This window comes from Terrapene carolina, unplaced genomic scaffold (genome assembly GCF_002925995.2).
Source record: "Terrapene carolina triunguis isolate 2854851 unplaced genomic scaffold, T_m_triunguis-2.0 Scaffold112, whole genome shotgun sequence".
In the NCBI taxonomy this organism is placed as follows: domain Eukaryota; kingdom Metazoa; phylum Chordata; order Testudines; family Emydidae; genus Terrapene; species Terrapene triunguis.
The window spans coordinates 7831466-7844617 of NW_020664463.1; the positions used below are offsets into that span (position 1 = coordinate 7831466).

General features: G+C 42.5%; 1 protein-coding gene across 1 annotated transcript in view; it reads left to right on the forward strand.

Annotated features, from left to right (window-relative positions):
- The first annotated feature begins 2840 nt into the window (after positions 1 to 2840).
- Positions 2841 to 13152, forward strand: part of LRMP (lymphoid restricted membrane protein) — a 53604-nt gene continuing 43292 nt past the window's right edge. Inside the window, exons 1-4 of the mRNA XM_026652208.1 lie at positions 2841 to 3224; positions 4551 to 4601; positions 6997 to 7074; positions 10631 to 10687. Coding sequence (XP_026507993.1) covers positions 2841 to 3224; positions 4551 to 4601; positions 6997 to 7074; positions 10631 to 10687 — 570 coding nt within the window. The remainder of the gene's footprint in view (positions 3225 to 4550; positions 4602 to 6996; positions 7075 to 10630; positions 10688 to 13152) is intronic.

Here is a 13152-nt window from a genome sequence, read left to right on the forward strand (position 1 = left end):
ACAGAGAACATGAAAAGGTGGAAGTTGCCCTACCAACTCTAAGAGGCTAATTAAGATGAGCTATTATCAGGAGAAAAAAAACTTTTGTAGTGATAATCAAGATGGCCCATTCCAGACAGTTGACAAGAAGGTGTGAGGATAGTGTGAGGATACTTAACATGGGGGAAATAGATTCAATTTGTATAATGACCCAGCCACTCCCAAGTATCAGGGGGTAGCAGTGTTAGTCTGTATCTACAAAAACAACAAGGAGTCTGGTGGCACCTTAAAGACTAACAGATTTATTTGGGCATAAGCTTTCGTGGGTAAAAACCTCACTTCTTCAGATGCATAGAGTGAAAGTTACAGATGCAGGCATTATATACTGACACATGGAGAGCAGGGAGTTACTTTGCAAGTGGAGAACCAGTGTTGACAGGGCCAATTCAATCAAGGTGGATGTAGTCCACTCCCAATAATAGATGAGGAGGAGGTGTCAATTCCAGGAGAGGAAAAGCTGCTTCTGTAATAAGCCAGCCACTCCCAGTCCCTATTCAAGCCCAGATTAATGGTGTTAAATTTGCAAATGAATTTTAGTTCTGCTGTTTCTCTTTGAAGTCTGTTTCTGAAGTTTTTTTGTTCAATGATAGTGACTTTTAAATCTGTAATAGAATGACCAGGGAGATTGAAGTGTTCACTTACTGGCTTATGTATGTTACCATTCCTGATGTCCGATTTGTGTCCATTTATTCTTTTGCGGAGGGACTGTCTGGTTTGGCCAATGTACATGGCAGAGGGGCATTGCTGGCACATGATGGCATATATAACATTAGTGGATGTGCAGGTGAATGAGCCCTTGATGGTGTGGCTGATGTGGTTGGGTCCTCTGATGGTGTCGCCAGAGTAGATATGGGGACAGAGTAGGCAACGAGGTTTGCTACAGAGATTGGTTCCTAGGTTGGTGTTTCTGTGGTGTGGTGTGTGGTTGCTGGTGAGTATTTGCTTCAGGTTGGGGGGTTGTCTGTAAGCGAGGACTGGCCTGCCTCCCAAGGTCTGTGAGAGTGAGGGATCATTTTCCAGGATAGGTTGTAGATCGTGGATAATGCGCTGGAGAGGTTTTAGCTGGGGGCTGTATGTGATGGCCAGTGGTGTTCTGTTGTTGTCCTTGTTGGGCCTGTCGTGTAGTAGGTGATTTCTGGGTACCCGTCTTGCTCTGTCAGTCTGTTTCCTCACTTCCCCAGGTGGGTAGTGTAGTTTTACGAATGCTTGATAAAGATCTTGTAGGTGTTTGCCTCTGTCTGAGGGGTTGGAGCAAATTCGGTTGTATCTTAGGGCTTGGCTGTAGACAATGGATCGTGTGATGTCTCTTGGATGGAAGCTGGAGGCATGTAGGTACGTATAGCGGTCAGTAGGTTTCCGGTATAGGGTGGTGTTTATGTGACCATCACTTATTTGCACTTATTTGTCCAGGAAGTGGATCTCTTGTGTGGACTGGTCCAGGCTGAGGTTGAGGGTGGAGTGGAAATTGTTGAAGTCCAGGTGGAATTCTTCAAGGGCCTCCTTTCCGTGGGTCCATATGATGAAGATGTCATCAATGTAGCGCAAGTAGAGGGGGGCACTAGGGGACAAGAGCTGAGGAAGCGTTGTTCTAAGTCCAACATAAAAATGTTGGCATACTGTGGGGTCATGCGGATACCCATAGCAGTGCCACTGACTTGAAGGTATAAGTTGTCCCCAAATCTGAAGTGGTTGTGGGTGAGGACAAAGTCACAAAGCTCAGCCACCAGGCGTGCTGTGGCCTCATCAGGGATACTGTTCCTGACAGCTTGTAGTCCATCCTCATGTGGAATATTGGTGTAAAGTGCTTCTACATCCATGGTGGCCAGGATGGTGTTTTCAGGAAGAACACCACCGACTTCCTGAGGAAACTACAATGCATTGGTGTCTCGAAGATAGCTGGGAGTGCTGGTAGCGTAGGGTCTGAGGGGAGAGTCCAAATAGCCAGATAATCCTGCTGTAAGAGTGCCAATGCCTGAGATGATGGGGCGTCCAGGGTTTCTGGGTTTATGGATCTTGGGTAGCAGATAGAATACCCCTGGTCAGGGTTCTGGGGGGGTGTCCATGTCCAGCCACTCCCAGTCTCTATTCAAGCCCAAGTTAATGGTATCTAGTTTGCAAATTAATTCTAGTTCAGCAGTTTCTCATTGGAGTCTGTTTCTGAAGCTTTTCTGTTGCAAAATTGCCACTTCAACCTCTCTGGTCACTCAGTAACAGACTTAAAGTGTTCTCTTACTGGTTTTTGAATGTTATGATTCCTGATGTCAGATTTGTGTCCATTTATTCTTTTGTGTAGAGACTGTCCGGTTTGGCCAATGTATATGGCAGAGGGGCATTGCTGGCACATGATGGCATATATCACATTGGTAGATGTGCAGGTGAACGAGCCCCTGATGGCGTAGCTGATGTGATTAAGTCCTATGGTGGTATCACTTGAATAGATATGTGGACAGAGTTGGCATCGGGCTTTGTTGCAAGAAGTGGTAATGGCCATATATCAGCAATGTACTTGGGGAGGTCCTGTTTGCATATAGATAACAGGAAGGGGTTGTGGCCACACCACGTACACATGCCCAGCTAGGTGATCCCATCAACATAGCGAAATAATATTACCGGAAAATGACTCTCACTGTAGGCCTCTGGCAGGAACAAAACATTGTTAGTGACCATGGAAACTAACAAACACTTAAAACAGACTCTGCTTGTAACTAGTTATGCACTTGATTATAAGTTGTAAGTTAGATGTGATCCAAGAGCAAGCCTGTAAGTGCTCAGGGGCAGTCCATTGACTATTCTTTGGCTGAATGAAGGTAACAGATGCAGCAGAGGCCCTGGTGTCATGGCAGGGGGATGCTGAAATAGACAGGAATGAAAAATTCCATAAAAGGTCATTCCTTAGCCCAAAGTGCAAGCTTAAACCTAACTCAACTGGCAGATTCTTGATGTCTGCCTTAAAACGTGCCAACAAGGATGAGTTCCCGGGGGCTCTTACTGTGTCCAAAAATACTATGTACATAATAAGCTTTAAAAATCTAATGCCTGTGGCTTTGCTGGATTCTTCTTTCTGCAGTGCTCAGCAGTCTGTTATGAGAGCAAAATCATTAAAGGAGGAACTGGAAGAAATGAAAATTAGCCTGACCATCTCAGAAGAGAAGAGATGCAATATTGTGACCCAGCATAAACAGCTAGTAGGTCTTCTGATAATATATAAAAGTAAGAAGCTGTACTGAGGGAATGAGCTGCCTACCATTATAAAATCAGGAAATTATGTTCCCTTAATATGGCTGGTAGTTCATGTAGCTTTGGAAATAACTTATCAGAGGCAAAGAGAGAGTTTTAACTGCCTTTTTACAACCTCTCAATTTGGGGCACGACTGAAATAAACTTTTGTTTGCAGCTTTGTTGCTCCATGTAATACTCTCGAATACTGTCTGGAAGGGATATTGTTGAGGAAGGCTAACCTTTTAAGGCACCGCAGTGGGTATTAGGAATGCCTGGCTCTGCTGACACTTTTTGTATGGACCTTGGGCAAAACACTTGGGGCCCGATTCTCCTTTAACTTACACTGAAGTCAGTAGAATTATACCCGTATAAAACTGGTGTGAGAAGAAACTTCACTAGCCCACCTGTATAATCTGAGTAATACCTCTCTCAAATGTTGAGGTGTAATTCATTAATGTTCATAAAGCACTTTGAGATCCTCAGATGGAAGGTTTTATAATTTCAAGTCTTATAGTGAAGTAAATCATTAAGAAATACTTACAACTGTCCCTATCTGCACTTAAAAAATCCTCTGGTCTTGCATACAACTAAATTTACAGAATGTTTGGTGTTGTAATCTGTAGCCACACCTGTCTTTAAATCGGTTGACATTCCTCTAGTAATTCTAGTGCTCTATGCAGCTCTTGTGGAGTCTGCAATTTAGATTGGCATTCTCTGGTTCCCCGAGAGAGAGATTTCTGCAGATAGCTAGTATGAGATCTAAGTCCTTCTTTAGTGGTGCTCAGGTCTTTTTCTGGACCTCCAGAGGTATGAATTCCCCCATAATGCTGAGTGAGGAGCACTGGTCAGTTAAGTTCTCCCGATGCTGCATGATGCCTGTAGATATAGACTAGAACTACTAAAGTTTCATTGTGCAACCAAAAAAGGGACTCCACTTCTTGAATTGTGGGGGACATGGGGGGAAAAACAATATGAAGATGCCTGCTACACTTTTCACCTTATTACAGGAAACTACAGCAAATGTTGCATATGCCACATCCTTTAGTAGAATATGATATTAGTCACAGTGTTCATTATTATGTTGCACTATTCCAACAATGCGAACATCATCTAGCATCATTCTAGCCATCTCACTTTTTTGTGGCTCCTTAACTTAGTGGTTCACCAGATCAAGGCAGAGTAGCTTTGAAACTAAGGTCACCCAAGTAATTTGATAGTATCCTATGACTATTATAAACCATACTACCTTTAAAACATGGCAAGCTGACTCTTCCTGTATTCTCTTTAACCAGGAAAAAGAGAATCAGTCTCTCATCATCAAAATTTCTTCTCTTCAGGAAGAGGTACAGTATATATAAACTTTACAGGTACGTGTATTCCTCTAGTTAAACTGAGCATTTGAGGAATAGAATTTTTCTATTCTTTCAAGCCTGAGCTATTACATAGCAACACTGGTTATGTTCTACAACAGAAACTTCGTAGTGAGTCATGAGTCTCCAAGATGCATTACATTTCAGATTCATCTGGCAGATGAGGGAGAATAAGGTTTGTTGGGGGAGAGCAGTGGTGGTGGTTCCCTACTATGGAGGATCCAAAGATGTCAACTTCAGATAGCCCAAACACTGAAATAGTGTCCATCTAAACTCTTGCCCATAACAGGCACTTCTATTTCACCACTCAACTAAGATCTGGATTAAGAACTTTAGGTAGAAGTGTTCACCCCAGCTAAAAGGCAGTAACTGACTTCTGTCCATCAATATGTCTGTCACTGGCTGTGACCTATTTATGTTGAGAGACCTCCCAAAAGTCTGCATAATTGATCATGGCTTAATGGTGTCTTTTGGGGAATAGTAGAGTGTGTTTGTGACACTCTCATTTTAAAATGGTTGCTGTTGTATCTGATTGGAGGGAAATATGAAGATCAAGACAAAGGTAGTTAATATTTCATTATAAGTAAAGTATATTGTTATAAAATATTCTATTTCTTGAAAAGTATGGCTTATTTGTGGCGTGTGTGTGTGAGAGAGAGAGAGAGAACCAAGGGAGAGAGGAACATGCCATAGGGACTAATGACCCACAAGACACAGTGCAACAAACAGAAGAAATATCTCACAGAGCCAGAGAACTCTGTCCTGTGCTATTTCACCAGGCCCATCAATAGAACTTCCAAAACATGTCACTTGTCCAGTCAATTGCAAACCTCTAAGAGTATGTCCATGCTGTTAATTAATAGTATAGCCAATTGATTGACTATACTTGTGGCTCACTATGAGAAATGTTCAAGAGACCAAATAAGCAAACTCAGTCAAATGTATTGTCTTAAAAACAAAAATGGACGATATAAAAAGAAGACGTACTTATCATCCTTCTGTGAAGCTAATCTTCTCTTGCAGCATGTTCACCTTATGCAGAAGGTGTGCTTCAAAGATGCAAACCGAAACTATTTACATTTCTATTATGGCTGTTTCAAGTTTAAAAAGCACTCTGTCACTGAAGATACAACTCACCAGTTCCTTATTTTGTTGTTCTGTACCTTTCCTTATCTCTGTTCTAGATACCACATTCCAAACCCATTGAGAGTAGAGTTACATCCCAAGCTGTGCTAGGACATTCATATGTCTTGGCTTTTACAGGCTTCCTATTGCCTAATGCTAAAGTCAACTTTGTAAAGTGTTGTGGGATACTTGACGTGGGTGACAGGAATTGTGGGAAGAGCATAATACATTAATATAACTTCCCAAAACTATATTATATGCATAATGTGTGTTGGCTAACACTGCAGGGGAGGGGGGCATGCAGAGGTATGTGTGATTGCAGCACGTGTAGACCAACCCACAGTAGCTTCAGCGTAGCTACTATAAGTACTAACAATAGCGAAACCATAGCAGCACAAACTTCGGCGTAGGTTAGTCACCTGAGTATGTACCCAGAGTGCCAGGTGAACATATGCTGCCACGGCTTCCCTGCTATTCATAGGTTGGTAAATTAAAGCTAGCTTGGGTGTGCCTAGACAGGTTGCAGTCTAGGAATTGCTCCAAAGTGTACTGTCTTTCAAAGTTTCAAGAGCTGCCTAAAGCTTCTGGGGAGTGATGGGGGTGGTACTGTGTGGGAACCTGATCCACGTACCTTGAATGGGGTGAGTTTATAGTATATTTCCTGAATAAGGTAAAACTCAGGATTGTGTTAGCATAGAGATAGTGCCAATAAAAGTACATCAGCACTGGAAAGATCAGTGTTGCTGGGCAGCAGGCAGCCAGAGCTAGCCGGTTTGGTTCCTATGCAGTTGACACTGTAGGTGTTCACATTCTAAAGCCATGGGGGGGGGAAGGAGGGAGGGGGGAAGGAGGCAGGGTTTGCATGGTGTGGGGATATTGACCATCTCTCTCTTCCCCCTCCCCTGTTGGAGTATTTTGGAGGGGCCAGTCAGTAAGGAGTGATTTGAGAGGAGGAAATCTTACTGCCCATCTCTCTCGCCAGCTCATCCAAAATAATACACCACTACCTCGATATAACGTGACCCGATATAACACAAATTCGGATATAACGCAGTAAAGCAGTGCTGGGGGGGACGGGCGGGGCTGCGCACTCCGGTGGATCAAAGCAAGTTCAATATAATGCGGTTTCACCTATAACGTGGTAAGATTTTTTTTTTTGGCTCCCGAGGACAGCGTTATATCAAGGTAGAGGTGTATTTGGTAACTCTTCTTTGCTATGTCTAATAGTTTGCATTTTGATCAGAATATTAGGAATGCCTTGGATACAGATGGCCTTCAGAAGAAGATTGTGGAGTTATCCAAAGATGCTGCTGAGCTCCAAGTAAGCACTTTAAATTTAAACTTCATCATCACTGATAAGAGACTGTTCACCAAACTAGCCCTCTGTTTACTCCGAATTCCACAGCTCTCTGACACTGTCTGCCATCACAAGATGTGATGTGCTGGTAATAGCCTGGATTATGGATGGTGCTATCTGGGTTCTAGCAGTCTTCCTGATGGACCATTTTATTTCTTCTTTCTCCTACTGCAACCTCATTGAGAAGAATTCTTGTCTGTACTAGACTAGTTAAGGTCACAGTGCTAGAAATGAAATAATAAAAAGAAGTAAAGCACAGTGTAGATGGGCTAAGGGAAATGAATGTGTCTGTGGGAGTTTCAAAGCTCTCTTAAAGCTTAAGCAAATATCACAAAAAATATTGTGGAAAAGGAATGAACCTTTTTATCCTGAGCACTTGTCTCAACTAAAGTTACACATGAATACTGCAGACTCTTGGTTCATGCCAAATAGTTGCATAGATTATGACTTAGACTTTCAATGCTCCAGGTTGGCTACAAGATCAGCACCTAGAGCAGTGGTTCTCAACCAGGAGTATGCATACCCCCAGGGGATATGCTGAGGTCTTCCAGGGGATGAGATATCAACTCCATCTTGATATCTACATAGTTTTACAATAGGCTACATAAAAAGCACCAGTGAAGTCAGTACAAACTAAAATTTCATACAGACAATGACTTGTTTATACTGTTCTATATACTATACACTGAAATGTAAGTACAATAAATCAATTGGAATATAAATATTTGATGATTATATGGTAAAAATGAGAAGGTACACAATTTTTTAATAACGGTGTGCTGTGGCACGTCTGTGTGTTTTTATGTCTGATTTTGTAAGCAAGTAGTTTTTAAGTGAGGTGAAACTTGGGGGTACACAAGACAAATCAGACTCCTGAAAGGAGTACGGTGGTCTGGAAAGGTTGAGAGCCACTGACCTAGATGATGATGATATGGTTTTAAGTAATAGCCAGCCTGGGTCTGTCAAGAGCAAGTCTTCTTTGACAGAGCTACTGAGCTAGTGGATGGGGGTAAGTTGTACACATAAAAACTTGATTTTTAGAAAGGCTTTTGACAGTCCCATATGACATTCTTGTAACCAAACTAGGGAAATGTGGTCTAGAGAGTAAAGTACTGTAGGTGAAAAACTGGATGAAAAACTGTACTCAGAGTAGTTATCAATGTCTCATTGTCAAACTGGAGGGGAGTACCTAGTGGGATCCCACAAGGGTCAGTCATGGGTGTGCTTCTACTCAATATTTTCATTAATGACTTAGATAATGGAGTGGAGACTAGTATTATACAAATTTGTATATGACACCAAACTGGGAGGGGTTACTAATACTTTGGAGGACAGGATTATAATTCAAAACTACCTTGACAAATGGGAGAACTTGGTCTGAAATCAACATGATGAAGTTCAATAAAGACCTGTGCAAAGTATTTTGCTTAGGAAGAAAAGGTCAAATGTGCAACTATACAATGGGGTATAACTGGCTAGATGGGAGGTCTGCTGAAAAGGATCTGGGGGGTTATAGTGGATCACAAATTGAATGAATCAACAATGTGATGCAGTTGTAAAAGGCTAATATCATTCTGGGGTGTTTTAACAGGAGTGTTGTATGTAAGACACAGCAGATAACTGTCCCATTCTACTCAGCACTGCTGAGGCTTTGGTTGGAGTACTATGTCCAGTTCTGGGCACCACACTTTGGACTCCCTCCAATTTGTCCACATCTTTCCTAGAGGACTCCAGAGCAACACAAATGATGAAAGGTTTAGAAAACCTGACTTATGAGGAAAGGTTTAAAAAAAACTGGGCATGTTTAGTCTTGTGAAAGACTGAGGGGGAACTTGGTAACAGTGTTGAAATAGTTTAGAGCTGTTTATAAAGAGGACACAGTGATCAATTGTTCTCCATGTCCACTGAAGGTAGGACAAGAAGTAATGGGCTTAATCTGTAGCAAGGTTGATCTAGGTTGGATATTGAGGGAGGAGGGGACTTTCTAACTCTATGGATAGCTTAACTCTGGAACAGGCTTTCAAGGGAGGTTGTGGAACCTCCATCATTGGAGGTTTATAAGAACAAGTTGGACGAACACCTGTCAGGAGTCGTCTAGGTTTACTTGGTCCTACCTTAGCACAGGGCACTGAGCTGATGACCTCTCAAACTCCCTTCCAGCCCCGCATTTCTGTGATTCTGTATTTTTGTTCATAACTGTGATCTAAAATATCCCTCAGGGCACAATAGGAGGAGTCCAAGCAGTGTCATTCCATACAACTTGTAAACAAGGAGTAAAACTTCCATTGATAGTTCATAAATGTGACACTCCCCAGGGTTGTGAGGCATCTCACCACAAGCAGCCCTTAGCATGAGGCAGCCTTGTCTGTGCCTGCTCTGAACCAGTTCCCTGAATCCACCAGCCTTCGGCAAAGCAAGAGCTACCTCCAGGCCCCTGCCAGCCTCGCTCCCTCAGTACCAGTTAGTGAATGGCCCACACCAACCCCTGAGCCCTCTCCAAGCATTCCATGTAGTGTCCAGTTCTTTATTCGCTGAACACTCTCAGAAATACCAGGTGTCCTGTTCCCAAAGAAACAGCAGGTGCCAGCTTGTATAACTCCGCTTAGGACCAGAACTCTGCTTTACAGCAAAGCACTCCGATATATGGTGGCAACAAGATTAAGTTTATTATCAAAGACTAGAGATCCAGGAGATCTTGAGTCAAAAGATTGGAAACCAATAGTTCTATGTAAATCAAAATCTTAATACGCTTTCTAGAGACTCAGATTAGCTAACCGGTTAACCTCCTGTCTAAATAAGTTTCTCTCACCCAAAATTCTCTGCAGCACTTTCAACCAAGGCTGGAGGAGACTCCACTTTCATAGGTGCAGGATAACCGGGTTATCGTCTTTGCCTTCTAGAAATACTCAAAGTTCACTGTCTTTACTCATGAACAGGACAACTCCCTTCCCCCCCCCCCCTGCTTTTTCTTCTGCATGCTTCTCTCCTGTTGACTTCACATCTCTTAGTTAACATCTGACTTTGGATGGAAATGGGCATCCATTGTGTTAGTTTACAATGCGTAGTTTACATCCCAACAGAGAGATGTATGTTCCTTACCTCCTGGTTGGAGGGAAAACCTGTATTTATTTTTTTCCACCTTTGCTAGTGACTAATATCTTGACACAGATTTTAAAAACACATTTTCAGTATATAGACAGAACTTCTGACATAGCATTCACACACACTTTTCACAACTATATTAATGACTAGTGCGACACTGGCTTTCATTTGAGACCTCACATGACATTCTGTGATCAACTAGTATGTACACACTGGACTCAGGAGACTCTTGTAACTCCTCTACATCCCCCTCACCCTCGCCCCCTGCTAGTTGGCATTAAGAGGTTCTTGGGTCACAATATAAGCTTATGATGCCATTTTCCCCTTGCCACTAGTTGGTGGGGCTAAAATTGTAATACAGGACACTTGAATCTGCATGCCAATAAAAGGCCTTTCTCTAATCTCTTCCTCCCTTCAGATGCGAGTGCACATTTATGAGAACACTGTGGTGAATAAAGATGCAAGTCTATTGAAGGTTAGTAGCTTTAGTGTCATGACTGTATTGATTGAAATTTCTGAACATGGGGCACTTTAACTTATGGGGAAAGCTAATGAAACCATTTTACTGTAATATTTTAATACCCTTCTGTGCGATAGTAACTTACTCCATGGCTTCACTGGGCCTATGAATAGATCAGGAATTGGCAACCTTTGGCACGTGGCCCGCCAGGGTAAGCACCCTGGTGGGCCAGGCCAGTTTGTTTACCTGCAGCGTCCGTAGGTTCTGCCAATCACAGTTCCCACTGGCCGTGGTGCGCCGCTCCAGGCCAATGGGGGCTGCGAGAAGCGGTGCGGGCCGAGGGATGTGCTGGCCACCGCTTCCCGCCGCCCCCATTAGCCCGGAGCGGCGAACCGTGGCCAGTGGGAGCCACAATCCTCCGAACCTGTGAACACAGCAGGTAAACAAACAGGCCAGGCCCGGCCCGCCAGGGGGCTTACCCTGGCGAGCCGCATGCCGAAGGTTGCCGATCCCTGGAATAGATGTTTCTCAACATAAGTAAAGGCATTGGAATCTGGCCCTAAAGACATAGGGACCTGTTTATATCCAGCAAAAACAGCAGACTCCAGAAGAGGTAGAAAAACTTGACAGGCTATTCTTTGAAGTAGATGGGAAGAACATGCATGCCCAACACTTTAGCTTCTATTCTAAAGACTTTAAAAAATCCTAAAATGCTGATATCACTTTTCAATTTAAATGATTTTCCATGGGCTATTCCTCACTGGGTAAAATGTGGTAAATTGCATCTCTGCCTATGAGCACACATTTTCTCTTAGATATCTCTCTTTAAAACCCAGCTTGAGTTATAGGGGATGCAAATGTAATTTAAAGGCCTGGGCCTCCTTTTGGATTCTCAAATCAAGCCGATGTGCATTTCAAAAATCTTGGTTAGTATGTATTTCATCACTGAGTCAGAAAACATTCTGACCACCATTGCTTGTACAACAAGGACTGCACGTGCATTCTAAATGTGACGAGATTCCAACTTAAACGTAACTTACTCAATAAATATTGCAGTAGACAATTCGTAGGAAAGATGCCTCAGGCAAAGCTTATGTTGCCTAGAATGGAAAAGACTTAAAATTCTAAAATATCCTCAATTGTTGATTTACAGCTCGAGAGCATCAAAGCCTCTGTGCCTTCTTTAATCTGTCCTCCTTAGGAGTTATGTTCACCCAGTCAGTTGACCAAACAGAAACTGGATTTTGAATGCAGTCTAGTGGATTGAGTACTCCTGCAGTGATTGAGCCACAGAGGAACTTGCATAAACTGACTGTAAATTTTGGATAAGGAATAGATTAGAGAAAATTGTGATTTGCTTGAAGACATTGACACTTGCAGGATGAGCTACTGTTCACAAAGTAAACCACCGCTATGGTGCCACTAACCTAAATTAAAAGGGATTGGAGTAAGACCAGTTAAATGTACTACAGCAACATCTAAGTATTACTATTCTCCCAGGCTGCAGCCACAGGAAACACGCGAGGATGAAAGTTTAGCTGATCTTCAGCTTCTGTTTTATGTTGGTGACCTTACAGGCTTAGAATAGACTTTTTTTGTTTTTACAGCAACTTCCTTTTCTTTGCTCATTGGTGCATAGGTTCTCAGTGCATGTAACCTCACCTTTTTTAACAAGTACTCTTGTGGTTTTAAAATAATAGTAAAAAGGGACAGTGTACCAAAAGTAATATTTCATGTTGCTGCTGCTTTAAGGAATGCTCTGTAGCTGAGCTTCTGAGTATGTGAACTGTTAATGTAACTGTAATACATCTTTGAAACATGCATAGCCATATAAACTGTCAGTAAGTTGCCACTTTAACTAATTCTACATTTTAAACCTGAAATGTGAAACACTGGCATCAGTGCTTCCCTTAGTTATTTTTATTTTGAATTTGTGCAGCCCTCTTTTCTGTGTCTACACCTGTAGAGATCTGAACGAAGTGACACAAACTTGTTTGTTCATAAACTTTATGCAACCTGTCTCTTCCATACAGAGCCTTAAGACTGAAACAGCCATGGTATAAATTTGGGGGTTGTTTATCCAAGCCACCAAAGTTTCAGGAGGGTAGTTAATGTAGTGGTGACTGCTGTCATGCACTTATGTACCAGATATAGACTGGCTACGTAGCTTGCTTATTATAGACACCAAATGGGTTCATCGTAAGATGCTTTAATGCTTTGGCAGGTATGGCTGAGGTTGGCTTAAAATAAGGTATCTTGCACACCGTGCCACCTAGTGGCTGAACAGTATAATACAGTTTAGCATTCCATTACAGCTGAAAGAACGAGGAGTCCTTGTGGCACCTTAGACTAACAAATTTATTTGGGCATAAGCTTTCGTGGGCTAAAACCCACTTCATTGGATGCATGCAGTGGAAAATACAGTAGGAAGATACACACACACACACACACACACACACACACACACACACACACACACA